Source organism: Pteropus vampyrus, unplaced genomic scaffold, assembly GCF_000151845.1.
Source record: "Pteropus vampyrus isolate Shadow unplaced genomic scaffold, Pvam_2.0 Scaffold32, whole genome shotgun sequence".
NCBI lineage: Eukaryota > Metazoa > Chordata > Mammalia > Chiroptera > Pteropodidae > Pteropus > Pteropus vampyrus.
Window position 1 is genome coordinate 931,754 of NW_011888813.1, and position 18,441 is coordinate 950,194.

The following is an 18,441-nucleotide window of genomic DNA, read 5'->3' on the forward strand; positions in this document are numbered from 1 at the left end:
TTTTATGGTGGACACTGGGGCTGAATACTCTGTGGTAACTAAGCCTGATGGGCCATGGGGGACCGAGTTGTCCGCTTGTTCTGTAAAGCCTGCTCATGCCAGTTAGGGGGCCACCTAGTGACTCATGAGTTCTCGTACCCACCAGAGTGCCCTATCCCCTTTTGGGGAGAGACTTACTAACAAAGCTTGGAGCACAAATCGCCTTTACCCTAGGGAAGCCTATCAGCCTCACACAGGAGCCAGCCTGCTCCAATGATGGCTGTGACTGTGCCCAGGGAGGACGAATGGAGTCTTTATTCTCCAGGAGAAAAACAAACAAATCCAACCAGTCTGCTAGAAGAGTTTCCTACTGTCTGGGCAGAAAAGGGGGCCCCAGGTCTCGCCAAAAATCACATACCCATCATGGTAGACCTGAGACCAGGGGCCATCCCTGTCACACAAAGGCAATATCCAGTGTCACGGGAAGCATACCTAGGAATTTGAGACCACATCCAGCGGGCGCGCAATGCCGGAATTCTAGTTGAGTGTCAGTCACCTTTGAACGTTCCACTCTTGCCTGTTAAGAAGCCTGGAAGGAATGAGTACCACCCTGTCCAGGATCTCCGCACCATCAACAATGCAGTGGTCACTATCCATCTGGTGGTCTCGAACCCGTACACCCTCCTGAGTCTGTTCCCTGCACAAGCAAGATGGTTTACATGCCTTGACCTTAAAGATGCCTTCTTCAGTCTCTGGTTATCCCTGGCCAGTCAGCCTTTGTTTGCCTTTGAATAAGAAGACCCACAAACCGTGAGGAAAACACAAATGACCTGGATTCGACTGCCACAGGGCTTCAAGAACTCACCCACCCTGTTTGGCGAGGCGCTGGCTGCAGATCTTGCTGCCTTCCCTGGAGAGACTTTGAACCGCACATTACTTCAGTATGTAGATGACCTGCCGCTGGCTAGCCCCACCCAAGGAGACTGTTGTCAAAGTACTAGAGCCTTACTGGTCCTACTCTCTACCATGGGCTACAAGGTATCATGGAAAAAGGCTCAAATCTGCAAATAGGAGGTCAGATACCTTGGGTTCATAATCTTGGAAAGACATTGGGCACTTGGACACGAAAGGAAAACTGGCCATCTACTCAATACCTTGGCCAAATATCAAGAAAGGGGTCTGTGAATTCCTAGGGGCTGCCGGATTCTGTCGTATCTGGATACCAGGTTTCTCTGAGACTGCCAAGCCACTGTATGAGGCCACAGCGGGGTCTGGTAAAGACTCCCTGGAATGGGGCTCTAGACAAGAAAAAGCTTTCAGAGGAATAAAGAGACTCTTAACTAGCGCCCCAGCATTAGGACTGCCGGATGTGACACGGGACTTTAACCTCTTCGTACATAAGAAGAATCACACTGCACTGAGGGTCCTCACACAAACATTCAGGCCATGGCAATGCCCAATTGCATATCTGTCCAAACGGCTAGAGCCGGTGGCTGCGGGATGGCCGCCATGCCTCTAGGCCTTAGCTGCCATGGTAATCCTGGTCAGAGAAGCGGACAAGCTTACGCTGGGACAAAATATGAATGTAAAGGTCCCCCATGCTGTAACTGCATTAATGAATAATCAAGGACAAAAGTGGCTGACCAATGCCAGAATAACTCATCAGGGACTGCTTTATGAAAATCCATGAGTCTGCCTCGAAACTGTATGAACATTAAACCCCACCACGTTTCTGCCCACTGAGGAGGGGCCTCCCGACCACAATTGTGATGAGGTCACGGATGAAGTTTACTCAAGTAGGCTGGACCTGACAGATGTTCCTCTTCAGAACCTAGAGCTAGTATTGTTCACCAATGGGAGCAGCTTCATCTATGAAAGACAGTGCAAAGCCGTAACGCGGTAACAACTACCGATGAGGTAATCAGAGCGGAGGCTCTGCTGCAGGGCTGGTCAGCACAGTGGGCCAGACTACGGGCACTCATCCAGGCGCTACAGCAGGCTGAAGGGAAACAGGCCAATATCTCCACTGACTCAAGGTATGCCTACCTTGCACATACATGGGGCCATTTATAAAGAGAGGGGATTACTGATGGTGGGAGGAAAAGAAATCGAGAACAAAGAAGAAATCCTCCAACTGTTAGAGGCAGTTTGGACGCCTTCTAAAGTGGCAGTCAGTCATTCACTGCAAGGCCACCAGAGAAGAACCGATCCTGTCAGTAGGGGAAACTGCCTAGCAGACCAAGCAGCTAAGGAAACTGCCCACCAACCGAGTGCCACAACAGGTCCTAAGTCAATCTCCAAGGTTCTCCTGGCACCAGAATTTCCTCTATCCCCAAAATACACTAAAGCAGAAGAACAATGGGCTTCAAGTAAAGAGGGAACCAGGAGGAAGGAGGTGGGAGCTTCCAGATCAGAGACTCTTTATTCCCACTGCGCTGGCAGTTCAGCTAGTAAAACAACACCATGAATTAACTCACCTGGGGAAGACTTCTTTAGAAAGCCTGTTGGGCCGCTACTACCTAACTCAAACTACTACTCAAACTCCCAACCCTGTGCGCCCAGATCAGTGCTAGGTGTCTGGCTTGTGCATGAAACAATGCTGGCCAAAGACCAAGGTCTAATTCAGGGGTGCGAACAATTGGAGCTATGCTATTTGAAGACCCAGAAGCGGACTTTGCTGAGGTCAAACCCTGCAGGGGCCATAGATATTTGCTTGTGTTAGTTTGCACCTACTCCAGATGGGTTGAAACTTTTCCTACACGCACTGAACGGACCATAGAAGTAGCTAAAGCCTTATTAAGGGAAATTGTTCCAAGATACAGGCTACTTCTTTCTATAGGACCAGACAATGGACCTGCCTTTGTGTCCAAGATAGTTCAGCCCTGTCCAAAGCTCTAGGAATCAAATGGAAGCTCCAAACAGCCTACAGGCCACAGAGTTCAGGAAAAGTTGAACACATGAACCAGACCGTCAAAACCACTCTAGCTAAGCTTTGTCAGGAAACCTAGTTACCTGGGATTGATTCGCTGCTTTTGGCTCTACTCTGAATGCGATGCACCCCAAGGACTTCAGGCTACTCGCCTTTCAAAATCCTTTACGGGGGACCTCCCCCAGGGATAGGGAAGTTAAAAAGAGACCCTCGATTAATGGCTGACCTAGAGGTGTCCCAACACCTTCAAGCCTTAGGGAAGATCATCCTCCGCATTGCTCAGGAAACTTTAGAAAGGGACCCTATCTGTTTAGGGAATTGGGTCCACCCTTTTTAGTCAGGAGATGAAGTGAGAGTTAAAGATTGGAAAAAAGAGCTGCTCCAGCCAAGCTACTGCTATTAAAGTTGCAGGTATCGCCCCATGGATCCACCACACACAGGTAAAGAGAGCAGCACCTCTGGGAAAACTGGGAGACTTGGATTGCAGAGCCTATTCCTGATCAGCCACTCCGAGTCACGTTCCAGAGGCAGCAGAAATCCACCTGAGATCTTCGACCTTGCTCTGCCCACTCCTGTACGCTGGCCACTCTACGCACGGCAGAAGCCTGAGGAATCTCATCGTGGGGCTCCTTATAATTGGACCCTGGTGAGGGAGGGAAATTAGGGCAGAGAACTGTGAACCATGTATCCATGTCACCAAGAAAGGTCAAAGAATTTCTACTACCTTACTTTTCTATAGCTACTGTGAATGCCAGGGAACTTGGAAAGGGACCTTTATCTACGACCAGACTCAATATTCAGTATGTGACCCAGGAAATAACCATCCTTATGTATGTCATAACCCAAATGACCCTCCCACTGAAATAGTTTTTGAAATAAGGGTAGCTTTAGGGGACTGAGGGGGGATGGACAGATGGACCCGCATTGGCCCAGGCTAGAGTAAAAGGAAACCCCAGTCAGATTACCCTAAAGTTTGATGCTTGTGCTGCTGTGAGTCAGGGCCAATGGGTGGAAGGGAGATCCTGCGGATCTCTCAGCTGGGAAAAAAAAGCTACAGGACAGAAGAAAAGTGTATATATCCTCACAGCTTTGCATGTAAAAGAAGCTGTGCCTATTGGTCATGTGTCCTATGGGCTACTTGGGAAAAAGACACCACCAATAAGAGGTGTATTTAAAAAAAGAGGGGGAACTCTATCAAATTGCACCACACATGAGTGCAATCCATTAGAACTAATCACAACCAACCCCCTGAACCCCCGTTGGAGGTCCGGACAAGTATTAACACTTGGCATTGACGGGACAGGGCTAAATCCCTATGTTCAAATTCGTATCAAAGGTCAAGTACTAGACCATCCAGCTTGAGCCTTTTAGGCTTATAAGTTCTTCTACAAGGAAGTAACTGAACCCTTACGGCCCCCCTCCCCACTGCCCCCCCAATCAACTAAAAACTTATTTCTCAAAATGGCTGAAGGAATAGCTCACTCACTGAATGCCACTTCCTGCTATGTGAGGGAACTCTAATGGGGGATAGGTGGTTGTGGAAAGCTACAGAATTAGTTACCACCAAGGCAATACCAAATATAACGGTCCCACGCATCTCTGATGATGGTCAATGGATTTTACAACATACTATTATAAGGCCTGGCTACTATAATACTGCCTGGTTAGAGGTGTAAGAAATCTCATAGAGTCAATCGGAAACTTAATTTGCCTAGGCCAACGATATTATAATGCCACCTCCAAACAAAGCGTGTGGTGGGGAAACAGGACAGAAAGAAATTGGTTGGCCAGATTCCCAGAGCTGACTAGAGCCTGGCAGGACCCAGACAGGGTCCAAGACTTGATAGCCCCACGTGAGCTTTACTGGATTTGTGGAAACAAGGCCACATTCACCTCCCCAGTAATTGGGAAGGGAGCGGTATAATTGGCATGATAAAGCCTTCCTTTTTCCTCTTACCTCTGAAAACAGGGGAACTGCTTGGTTATCCAGTACCACTATCCTTACAATGGGCAAAAAGAGAGCTCCAAATAGGGGACTGGAAGGACGATGAATGGCTCCCAGAGCGAATAATCTAATACTATGGACCTGCCACTTGGGCAGAAGATGGATCTTGGGGATACTGTACCCCCATTTACATGTTAAACGGGATTATCTGACTGCAGGTGGTCTTAGAAATCATTACTAACGAGACTGGGAGAGCCCTGACCCTCTTTGCACATCAAGACTCAGATAAGGAATGCCATCTACCAAAACCGGTTAGCATTAGACTATCTTTTAGCAGCAGCAGGAGGCGTGTATGGAAAATTCAGTCGCACCAACTGTTGCCTACAGATGACCAGGGCCAGGCAGCTGAGAATCTTGTTGGAATAATGACAAAACTGGCACATGTGCCCGTGCAAGTATGGCACGGATGGAACCCCAATAGCCTTTTGGGGGCATGGTTCTCTACCTTCCGAGGCTTTAAAATCTTAATTGGGATAGTACTCCTCCTCCTCGGGGCCGTCTTCTTCTGCCTTGTCTGTTGCCTCTTGTTGTTGGGTTGATTACCTCCCTCACAGAGGCTATAGTAGAAAGACTGCAGCAAAGATCCTCATGCTGTGGAATTACCAGCCCCTGGCCCAAGGAGATCAAGAGGGAGATCAAGAGGATTATGCCCGATAAGAATTTAAATGGGCATCAAAAGGGGGGATTGATGAGGAATTTTCATTCAAAAGGCTAACCAGCTCTCTATTCTGCTTCTGTAAATATGCTTGCTGCATGGGCTGGGCTGTACTCAAAACTGACTAAAGACTCACTTTCCCTTTGCTTGTTCTAAGCAACAAATGTAACTGTAATTGTTTGTACCCCCTAGCAACTCCCTCGCTTTGTAACTGCTGGTAGGCCATAGCAACGCCTGCCCTTGTAAGGCAATGTAACTACCTGCAACCATACCAACTCCCACCACTTTGTAGCAGCCTGAGTTCAAATTACCCAATCAGGCCATGCCTAAAAGGGTCTCTAAAAGAATGTTGCAACTGAACCCTTGGCCCAGATCTTCAGAGCGCTAGCTCCTCAGGGACTGCCAGCGTAATAAACCTGAGTTCTCCAACTCTCCGGGTGCTGCTTCGTTTCTCACTGGTCTGATTTTGGATCTTCTTCACAATAAGATGACCAAGTGGAAAGGGGGGTCAGACTGGGTTGGAATTTGTAGCCAACTGAAAGGACTTTGGCTTTAACTTGGTGAAGAGTGACATCAAAGTTCTGAGCACAAGAGTGACAGGATCTGCCTTAGGTGTCCACAGCCTCACTCTGGCTATGTTAAGAATAAACTATGGGGTAAGGGGTGGGGACAGCATGGAAGGAGTCAGGAGTCTGTTGCAATAATCTGGTTGAGAGATGACTAATAGCGGCTTGGGCCAGGGCAGTAACAGTGAGTGAGGTGAAGAGAAGTGTTTAGATTGTGGCTACTTTGAAGGTAGTGCCAATATTTACTGTGAGATTACAAGTAGGGTGTGAGTGAGAGGAGTCGATTATAATCTCTTTAATTTTGCCAAATTCAAGAGTACAAATTTACATCTCATTGCTTTAATTTGCATTTCTCTAACTACTAGTGAGATCAGCATCTTTTCACATGTTTACTGGCTATTCGTATTGTTTTCTTGAGTGGTTTCAGTTTTGTTTTCCTTTCCTTTGGTTAATGCTTAAGTTCCTTACCAAAAATCTTGCCCATGGGGTAGCTTTGCTTGCTGTTTATCCAAACTCTGAGATTTCTCATTTTAGAAATACAGTATTGTAGGGCTGGTGGTTACACAGGATTACTTGGTCAAACCTCCTTACAGATGAGCAAATGGGCTCCAAAAGCTTAACTGAGGCTTAGTTGAGTGACTTATTCAAGGTCACACAGGCAAGTATTGGCACTGTTATTAAAATTTAGCTTTCCTGATAACCACTCTATTTCACTTTTCATCTACTATATCATTTTATCTTATAAAGAAATCTGCTTAACTAATAAAACACATTGAGAGCCAACAACCTCATCTCCATGAGGGCTCAAATTTGGATAGGACAGTTGATTAAAAAGAATTCAATAAAAATTTATGACCCAGGCTAAGAAACTACATTTGCATTGCTTTTTTTCCACTGCAACCTTTGAAACAGAAGAAAACAGGCAAGGTGTCTTTCCTGCCCAGCAACTCCAGCCCTAGTCATACTGAGATCAATAATCATTTCCCAGCTCCTTTCTGCCTCATTACCATTCTAATTTGCCTTAGTCGAATCTACCTAGGGTATTGGGGTTTTTTTCTCCCCTCCTGTAATAAACCAACCTTTTAGATTAAGGGAAAAGAGAAAAGGGATAAGACCAGCTTGTCTTAGTGAAAAAGGAACTGGGAGAACTAGAACATGGCAAGCCAAATCCTGCTGAGTCTCTGCTGTTAGCAGTCCATCCGTGTCTCACTGAGGGCGTGGGGTCCTTCTAGGAAAACCCCCATGCAGGGTGCTGAAAGAAGGCAAAAGGCTCTACTGAAATAATAAGCAAGACGCTGGACTGGAACTGATGAGGGCACACATTTAGAGAGGTGAGTAGACACTTTACAAACTGCTGCTGAGCTTAGCGTGTGCCTGACTTGCCCCCTTTCAAAAACATCACAAAGACCTTTTTCAAAAGAGCAATTTATATTCGCTGTAGAAAATGTGGAAGATATCAGATTATAACTCTCCAGCCTTTTCTGTGCACGAATACACTGTGCCTACAAAAACATTGGTAAAATGCTGTGCATGCTGTTTTTAAGCAGTTTTTCTCAGTTAACATATTGAGCATTTCCTCCAATTATTAAATATATATCCAAAATATGACTGATAGTGGCTATATAGTATTTTACTACATAAAATAAGTTCATCACGAAAGCCCTTTTTGTTGAACAATGCTGATGTTCCTAGATTGGCATCATTATTCTCATTGTGGTATACATATCCTTCCAGTTTTCAAAAAAAATGTAAACATTCTATACAATATTAGGTTATTATGCAGTTTCATATTTGGATTTTTTCCTTTAATGTTGTGCATTTTCTTATCTACCTTTCTTCCAAAATATGACTTATTGGCTTACAGTGTTCCACTGCACGTTTATGTCATGTCATACCCAGTAAGATATAAGCGCTACAAAGGCAGGTACTTTGTGTAGTCAAAGAATAATGCTTCTTACAAAGAAGAGTGCTCAATAACCATTTATTGAACGAATACATGAATTTAATCAACCAACTCCTTGTTGCTGGATATTGAGCTTATTTCAACATTTAACTATTACAAACAAGCTTATACAAAAATCTTGTGGACAGCTCTAATTACCTCTTTAGACTCAACTCCTAGAAGCGAAATTTATTGGGTCAAATGGCACACATTTTAAAACATAATTAGGATAACCGTGTAATTTATCATCAAAACCAGTTCACTTCTGAGGGGAAAAGGGGACATAATTTGGGACTTCCCTGGCCAAACTGGGATGTAGTATTATACATTAACATACCAAATTATGCTTTAGAGGTTACAGCAATTCACATTCCCACAAGCAGAATACTAGGGTGCTGATATCCCCAGGCCTAAGTTATGACTCCACTCTTGATAGCATAAACATCCTAGATCATAATGAATATACTCTGGCATTTTGGATATAAAATAATAAAGAAAAAAAAGAAAATCTTACCCTTAGTCCCTTCTCCTGTTTTGAGGTTCCTTTCTAGGGGGTTTAGTTTTCTTTCTAGGTGTCGGCGAATGTTTTCTGTAAGAGGCCAGATGGTATCTTTTAGGCTTTGTAGGCTACATGGTCTCTGTTGAAATTACTCAACTCTGTCATTCTAGCATGAAAGCAACCACAGATAATCTGTAAATGAGTAAGTGTGGCTGTGTTCCAATGAAACTTTATTTATAGACACAAATTTGAATTTCATGTAATTTTTATGTGTTACAAAATATTTTTTTTTTCCTCCAACCATTTAGAAATGTATAAATTATTCTTAGTCTATGGGCAGTACAAAAACAGGAGGCAGGTCATAGTCTGCTGACCCAACTTAGAAAATGTTTGGTAGACACTAAAACAAACCTGGGGGGATCATCCTCACGTAAATGTAGAAAAGTGATCAATTTTTCCTTTTCCCTGAACTGCATAATTTTCTTACTGTTAGAGTTGCACAATATACATCTTTAACTACATGTGCTTCATGAAAATAAATATAAATAATTTAATTGTGCAAACAATTCCGCTCATCCCCCCACTCAATGAGCACATCGATAGAGGAAGCCTAGGCTGTGAGAGGAATCTGCTAATCTTTGGGCTGGCCTCTGTTTCCACACAGCATAAACATCTTGCTTCACGGAGTTTGAGTTACGGTTTGGATTCATATTTTTTGGACAACATTGCCCCTAAACATAAACCAACACCTTTATATGACAGTCCACCGAATATAGAGAACAATCTGCTCTAATGATGAAGGATAAACTGCCTCTTTGGATTTATTAAACAACACTATGATGATTGCCAGTGGGTCACATATAATGTGCACTACGAAAAACTTAAGAGATTTTTTTCTAGTGGTAATTTATATAAAATTTCTGTCATGTACTAATTTTAGAACCTAAGGGATGACTTTTATTTTTCCTTAAAAAAACCCAACCTACCAAAGATTACAATAGGAACTCAATATTCAATGTTCATATTAAAAAAAAAAAAAAAAAAAAAGGCAGGACAGAAGAGAAATGAAAATTTAGCAAATCATGTCGCAAACAGTAGGTATCAAAGTAAGTGGCTTCCACCAGTCACCCACACAAGTGACCCGGGATGTTTCATGTTTCTAGAAAGGAGCATTAAATTCCCATTATCTTTTAAAACAGCAATATCCTTCTAGGAAGATGGTAGTAAATATTAAGATTTTATGGATGAGGAAACTGAAGTCTAGAGAAATATAAGCCCTGGCTCAGGATATAGTGAGTTGAGTTGGTGGGAGTGCAAAGATTAAAACTCAGTGCTTCATGCATTTTACAACCTGTCTACAATAAAAATAAAAATTAAAAAAAGTAGTGACTAGGATATCAAGACATATTCTCTCTTGTGAGATAACCACAAAGAATATTTAGGGTAGAGCAGGATAGGGTAGGGCGGAAACAGCAAGAGGGCTTCAATAGCAAGAATAATAAAATGAGTAGAAATAGGAAAAAACCTAATCCCAGATACACTAACTCACAAAGACTGATACAGATCTTTAATTTAAAATCAAGTAAGTTTATTCGTGGAGAGCAATTACAGAACATCCTTAGGACTTTTTTAGTCCAATAATTAAAATTGCATTAAAAAGACAATAGCAAGAGTCTAGAGACCCTAAAAGACATTTGGAGAAACTACTGTTCCCTTTCCTTGAGTGCAAGAGAGATGGCTGTGATCAATTTCTTTTTTAGGGGATAAGAGTTCCAGTTCCACAGTCTTAATGTGTATAGGATTCTGTGAAGGCCAGAAAAGACAAAAGAGAAGATCAAAAGATTTGATGTTGACTGAAAGAATTAAGGTGGACCTAATGGTTGGTTCGTGGAACCACAATTTTATCACAAAATCACTAATTGGGGTGGTGGGAGGGGTATTAGCTTTTCCATTAATAAAATATGAGGTATTTAAAGACTCCACAGACACAGAAACTCACTTCTACCTCCCGCAGAGGTAATGGCAGAGACTGAGAAGGCTACTGTGGAATGTCATACTTTCTTGGACTTCTCACATACATTAGTGTCTAAGCAATACTGAACCATGTCAAATGCTTCTCTGGTCCAGTCCTGGTTAGGAACTAATGTATGTGAGAAGTCAGTTTATTCTTTATCAGTTATTCTTCAAAATAGCTTCCAAGGCAACAGTGTGATCAATGATGAGTTTTTCCCTGTCTGTTTTTGGCTTTCTTGGTGCTAAAGTCTATGGCGATACAAAACAGCATGGTCATTTGGTATAAGACCTGCCTGAGTAAAAGTCTCAAATTTCAGCTGTCAGAGTTTAACCTAGGTCGTTTTACTTGGCTATTCTTGTCATCCAGATGACAGAAACCTTCTGTGGTGAAGTCTCTTTTATTCTCCTCCACTGGTTCCAAAGGAAAGTCCTGGTCTGTGGCCAGTACTTGTCGGACAGTCATGTTAACACGAGCAGTTTCCAAGTAGCTGGCACACACCTGCCAGTCCTCCGCAGAACAGGGCTCTACCACCGAATCTCTGGGGAGAATGGCTGGGAGAGGTGTCTCTAGGCAGCAAGGCAGACTTTCCCCCTCGGGACCTGGGAGGACCTTCGGGACTGCATGGTTCAACAGGCGGCTGAAACCTGACATTACCATGATGTCACCACTGTGCATAAACATGGCTGTCGGGGCTTCATCTCTTTTGAGACCACCCAAGAGAAAGATGGCAGACTGTCCGAAGCTACAAAAAAATAGGCAAAACAATACACAACAGTAAGAGTCTGTTACTAAACGTGGCTGGGAAAGTTACTGCTAACTGCATTATTTTCTAATTTCAACCTGATACTATTGCTCCTAAATCCTCCTTTATAAACTATTCTAAGTTCCTCCTCTTTTGTCTTTTGTCTAACAAACCCATGCTCTGCTACTTAAATTTATCAAAGCCCACAGGACTGTGGCAAAAATATTTGACGAGTTAAATAAGCAAAAGAAAAATTTAGTCTCAACATTACCCATATGTTTTATTGATGCATCTTTAAGATTTGTCTTCCAATGAAATTACAGTAGCTCCCTGCCATCCACGGTTTGCTTTCTGCAATTTCAGTTACCATTGAAAATATTAAAAATTCCAGAAATAAACAATTCAATAAATAATCCATAAGTTTTAAATTGTGCACTGTTATGAGTAGCATCATGAAATCTCGCACTGTCCTGCTCTGTCCTGCCTGGACATGAATCATACCTTTGTCTAGCGAACCCACGCTGTATGTGCTATACTCGCTTGTTAGTCACTTAGTGGCCATCTCAGTTATCAGATTGACTGTAATCATATTGCAGTGCTCGTGGTCAAGTAACTGTTATTTTACTTAATAATGTCCCCAGTATAAAAGGAGTGATGCTGGCAATTTGGATATGCCAAAGAGAAGCCATAATGTGCTTCCTTTAAATGAAATGGTGAAAGTTTTTGACTTAAAAAGAAAAAACTATGTAGTGAAGTTGCCAAGATCCACAGTAAGAACGAAATATTCTAACTGTGAACTTGTGAAGAAAGAAAAAGATGATATTTGTGCTAGTTTGTTGTTGCTCTTGAAACTGCGAAAGTTATGGCCACAGTGCACGATAAGTGCTTAGTTAAGATGGAAAAGGCATTAAATATGTGGAGGTGGAAGACATGAACAGAAAATGTGTTCCGACCAATGGCAATGTATTGCACCAGAAAGCACTGAGCCTTTATGGAGAGAGACTTCAGCGAAGGATCCTCTAAAATTAGTAACCACATTCACATAACTTTTATTATGGCATATGTTATAACTATTCTATTTTATTATTGTTATCTCTTACTGTACCTAATTTATAAATTAAAATTTATCATAGGTATGTACGTATAGGAAAAAGCATGGTTTGCTATTTTCTGTGGTTTCAGGTATACCTTGTGGATAAGGGGGACTGCTTTATCTTATTTATCATTCCTGTTCATTTTACAGATAAGGCAATTAATAAAAGATTCTGTTCGGGCACTTTGTCACATACAGATGGAGACAAGGAGAGTAGAATATTCAGGCTTTTGTGCTTTGCTCTACTCTATTCCAAAACATGCTCACTTTGCTGTATGGCCTTGTCCACCTGCCTATTCCAGACACTGACAATACCTTTCATTACAAAAAGCAGACTCCATGCATCTTAAACAGAAATATTAACTATAATTTAGTCATTACTCTTAAAGGATTATGCTAATTTTATTTACTTATGATACATTAAGATGCCTAGAAGTGAAAGATTATAGAGTCCAGCCATTTTTTAAAGTTTAATGTTTTTATTTTAGTTTAATTCAAAAATGTTTTAAAAAATGGAATGAGATGATAAAATGTAATCCAAAATCCCTAGAACTAACTTACCTGAATGACAGCAGGGGTTTGGAGTGATCTAGTTCAGATCTGTCTATGTGAATTCCCAGGGTGGAGTCTAATCGGTAGTAATTCAGGATACCTGCTTCAGCTCGGAAACCTTGAAACCCACAGGCAGCAGCTACTTGCTCTGAGAGGAAAGCCAGGTCAGAAGGGAAAGGTGTATAATGATCTGCTGAGTATTTCTTTAATAAAAGTAGGAAAAATAAGAAAAATAAACAATGATCTCAGGAAAATAACAAACTGCGGTATAAGATTAATTACCACTTAAAAATCATCTAACTTATGTGTAGCATTTACATTGCATGATTTATCCAACCATTTTTTGAGGCATCTAATCAAATAACGAGCCATTCAAAATACAGAGCGGCTATAATATGGCAGACACTATGCTAAGTGGTGATAAATTACACAAGTTCACCCTGAAGGCAATCTACGCACGAAGCAATTACTACACATCTCTTTAGTACACTTTAATCTCAAACAAGATAGTTCTCTTAGGCTATAAAGGAAACCCCCAAGCTGTCACTGCCAAGAAGTGCCTAAGGAAACATAACATCTACATATAATGTGGTATCCTAGAACAGAAAAAGGACAGTTAAAAACTAAGAAAATCTGAATGAGGTATGGACTTTACTATTATAATAATGTATTACTATTGGTTTGCTAATTGAGACAAAGGTACCACACTAATGTAAGGTGTTAATAATAAGTAGAACTAGGTGTGGGGTATATGGGAACTCTCTGTACATTTCAACTTTTCTATAAATCTAAAACTATCCTATAGTACAAAGATTATTTAAAAAAAAAAAAAAAAAAGACAACTCAAATAGTTTGGTTTTGGACTCAGCCTGCAACATGGTTTAGTGCTGAAAACATTGGTCAAACTTATGGGATGACATGCTCAGAACATCTGCACTGAAACTGACTTTATGCTGTGGTCATGGCGGGAACTTAATATGGAAGTAATTTACAGCGCTTTCCTGAACCGCCTCTACTTTTAGCACCTAAGGGTCACAAATATCCTTTTTCTCTAAAACAAACAAACAAAAACAAAAATAAAACACACATATACAAAGGCTAGCACACTCACTCTCTCTACAAAACGTGTATATTTCTCGAGAATGACAAGGCAGTGTCCGGTGCAGATGAGCTGCAGAGCTCTGGGCTCTGTAAGCCTGCAGCAGCAGCCTGACACTCTTCCTTCGTCTTGACGCTCCCCTCTCACTTCTCCTTTTGCTCAACCAACCTTAAACTGAGTAGAAAATCCACTTTTGTCTCGCATCTCCACCAGTGTCCTGATATATTCTAGCTGGAGCAACGGTGTCACAGCTCTGGACAGAAGGTATTTACTTTGGCCAGAAGTGAGCTTTAACCTCAGGGTAAGGAAGACTTTTTTGAAGTCTCTGATGGGTGGCCAAGCCTCTTCAGTTGGAATCTGTTTTATTTTTTTCCTCTCCTTTTCTTGATTGCAAATCAGAGTTCCTATTTAATTTCCCAAAACTATGGGTGTAGTTAGAGAATTTTAAGGTTTTCTCTACCAATTTTAAGTTTTAGTCCTTCAGAATATCAAGCCACTCAGATCTGGCTCTTCTAGCACTACCTCGCCTCTGCTCTCATGAAGTAATTACCTTTTTGGGCTATCAACCCTATCCCAGCTGTTTATGCACTACTTTCTTAATTCTCTTTCACTGTTCTCTGATTACTCATTCAGAGTTTTAGACAATTTTCATTCCACATTTCTTAGTAAATGAGGCTAACTCTGAGGTCATTGGAAAATAACAATGTCAACAAATAAAAAAATTCCTAAAAAACAATAAGTTAACATGTATTGTGCTAATGCCTTTAACTGCTTAGAATAGCCAGGCACTGTTGTAATCACTTATGTAGACATTGGTCATTTCATTCTCAACACTAACTTATAAGGTTCTTATTGAAGGCCAAATTCAGACGTAGGCTGTCTGACCCAAAGAAAATCCATGGCCATTTTCCCAAAAACGATATCTAGTTTTCCATTAAATCAGTATCACTGAAAATAAGAATTATATCATGAATATTTCTGAGTAACATCATTATTTTGATCAGTTCATATTCTTGTTAATAAGCGCAGCTGACTGAAATCATAGAGCTTTTAAAAAGTGACTGGTTAGAAGAAATGTTTTATTCAGTTTACTCTCAGAAGTAGTCCTTTTACATGGTGGCAAACATCTCATTGAGACAAGAGGCACTGCACTGCCAGTGAGAAAGGAGGCATTTTCTGAAGTGCAGAGGTCCAGAAAGAAGAAGCTGTGCCTCCAGAAAACATGGAACTTTGTTAACTGTACAACATTCCTTCCCATCTCTCTCCTGCTCAGAACTTATCTAGAAAGCAAAGGTATCTAATCTAGATCTTGAAAGTTTTTTTATTAGTCATATATACACCAGAAATATATGGAGCTTCAACAAACACTAAACAATAATGGAAATAAAGATCATTACTGAGAACTGCTCTTGAATGCAGTAAAAAATGTTTCTGAAACCTACTTAGAGAAAGCACTATAACTTCTGATGAAATAATATAATCTGAGGGCACATGAAGAAAGTTTCTCTTAATAAATTATCCATGCCTCTTGAGATACTGAGAGGATTTTAAGAGGGAATAAACAAAAGAACTCCTCCACAAATAGATAATATGATATTGCAAATTTGGCAAGGAAGAAATCCCACTACCTGGGCCCAAGAAGCATAAAAATAGAAAACAATGGAATTAGCAAGAAAATCTGAATACCTTACTGTCCCAGTTATAATGGTAGCCTAGGGTCACCCACCGCAGTTTCTCTAGTAAGCTTCGGGGTCTCCGTTTATTCATGTCTTTATATCTGCAAAGATTGGAGACAAAAGAGGACTTATTCATCTCAAATGGCAGCAAAAGCTCTTTGCATGGACACTACAGTCTAAATTTGTGATAAAAGCTGTGAAGCAAGATCTTGATAGGGAAAATTAGATCAGATAAATGAGTTGACCAAGAATAAAATAATACTAAAAACATGTTAGCATTACTAATTTCTTGTCCTTAGTTCCAAATCCAATGCGCAATCATTTTTAAATGGCAAGTCTTCAGCATCTCAATAATAATAAAACAAGAATGACAAATATCTTACCTGTCCATCTTAAATGAGACCAAGAGCAATATGGGTAATTGAAAATTTGTCTAACAGAACACATGTTCAATTTGGTGGGGTATATGATTAATCACAGCTATCACTCTGTCTATAATCATGGTGACTTCCCAGAATTACAGGTTGGGTAAAGTCTGGCAAAATATTGTGTACAATCAATAAGTGGATTAACATGACTTCTTTAACTCTGCATACACAGCTTAGATGACTGGGGCTTAGCTAACAATTAAGGACCACTGTAATCTGGTTTCTGATATCCCTCGATCAAACTATAGGAGGTTCCTGTAAAATAGAGAGGTGCCCTTTCTGCAATTAATATCTTATCTGATCAAATCTATGGAATTAACTATTCTTTTTCTAAAGCAGAAGCTTGTTTGACATACCTCTACATCTAAAAATACAAGAATGCTAGGCCTAATCATTTTATTTTTTCTATGTAATTTATACCATTAATCGATTAATTTTTTAAAAAATTCAAGAACCACTACTGTTTAAAAAAGACTAAATTAAGGAGTTTGTATTCTGACAAAATGACAGGTTAGCATAAGAAATAAGGGAAAATTCAAGGTAGTATACAATCTAGAACTAAACTAAATAGCACATGACTTTGAGGGCCACTAAAATTAAGAAAAAGGAGAGCTCAAAGTCAGCTATCTAATCAGTTAAGTCTTCATCACAGAGTTGGGAGTTGAGCATGGCACTGAAAAATGGCTGGCATTTAAACAGGGAGTGATGCAGTAGGCAATGCAGGCATACAGCATGAGCATAAGTGAAGGATTTATTAGAGGCTCGCACTGTTAAGTAGCACTCATCTCAATGTCTGACAATACATGCTATCTGTCCTCACAGAGTTTATATTCTAAGGACATTGTGACACAGGCATATGCTATCTGTCCTCACAGAGTTTATATTCTAAGGACATTGTGGCACAGGCATATATCAAGACCAGTAGCTAAAAAAAATAAAACACTGATTTATTTAGGACAGCTGTGCAGAAAAGAGGCGTACCATATCTGATTGCTATCCTTTGAAAGACTTGTTTATTAGGTTCTCTCTAGGTGGGCATCTGGAACTTGGATTTTGGGGGTTCACTCCATTCCCCAAACTGTAGCTCATTGTGCCTAAACTGTCTGTCCAAACAATACAGTTTATGATGAAGACCTGCTTTCCTTCTGGGAGTCTGGAATTTTGGTACCTGTTAGGCAGAGACCGCCTAAGTGACTAGAGCCTAGGAAAAACCTGGGCACTGAGCTTCCCTGGTAGACATTTCACACATGTTGCCACAACTCATCGCTGGGGAAATTAAGTACATCTGTGTGATTTAACTGGGAGCGTACCCTGGAAACTTAAGCCTGATTTTCCCAGGACTTTGCTCCATACTCCTTTTCCCTTCACTAATTTTGCTTTGTATTCTTTCACTATAATAAATCTTTTCCATGAGTACAATTATATATGCTGAGTCCTGTGTCTTCCTGGCTAATCATTAAACTTGGGTGTGGTCTTGGGGAACGCCTGGCACACCAGGAGATAGACAACGATTAATGAATTAGGGGAAAAGTTATGTAGACTTGGCCAGTGACTGCAACTAGCTGATGTGAACAGTTATTATACATAACCGTCATTCATTAAATTTTATGTGTAAAAACTTTAAAAAAATGCAACATAGTTATTAACATAACCTGAGTTCTACCAATGTTTCTTCAGCTAAAAGTACAAATAAAGAGATCTCTCGAAGAACATATTCTATTTTGGTACCCTTGGGACAGAAAAATAAGTATGACCTCTTATATCTGGACTCATGTGAACCTTGTGGTTAATAGTAATATAAATGCAGTCCCAGAGTTATGTAACTACCCTACAGAGGTAATCCAGTCTATTTATTTCTCTTTCCTAGATACCATTTGGTACCCAATGCTTTATTTAAAGATATTCTCAAAGAGGAAATGCTACTGAAGAAAAGGATGATGATTTCATGGATACTGAAGTTATGTGTTTTCGAGGAGAGAGAAAATGAAGATGCTGAAGTCAGTAGTATAAATGCAATATAGAACACAAAATAGATGGTGTCCTGAGTATCTAGATGGGAAGAGAAGGGCTGTATAGAAAGCTTTTATGGAACCTGTGTGTACTCCACCCCTAGCTTCTGCCGAGTGGTTTTCAATCTTCAATGCTCATCAGAATCACGTGATGGGCCCAGTCCTACAAATTCTGATTCAGCACATCTAGGGTGAGGTCTAAGAATCTACATTTTTAATACGATCCCAAGTGATGCTGATGCTGCTGGTCCCA

The 18,441-nt window shown here is 40.9% G+C and overlaps 1 protein-coding gene across 2 annotated transcripts in view; it reads right to left on the minus strand.

Annotated features, from left to right (window-relative positions):
* Window positions 1-10,141: 10,141 nt before the first annotated feature.
* Window positions 10,142-18,441, minus strand: part of ALKBH1 (alkB homolog 1, histone H2A dioxygenase) — a 24,150-nt gene continuing 15,850 nt past the window's right edge. For both annotated transcript variants that reach the window (XM_011357088.2, XM_011357089.2), the window contains exons 4-6: window positions 15,762-15,852; window positions 12,986-13,179; window positions 10,142-11,331 (exon numbers count right to left, since the gene is read on the minus strand). In XM_011357088.2, coding sequence (XP_011355390.1) covers window positions 10,902-11,331; window positions 12,986-13,179; window positions 15,762-15,852 — 715 coding nt within the window. In that variant the 3' untranslated portion in view covers window positions 10,142-10,901. The remainder of the gene's footprint in view (window positions 11,332-12,985; window positions 13,180-15,761; window positions 15,853-18,441) is intronic.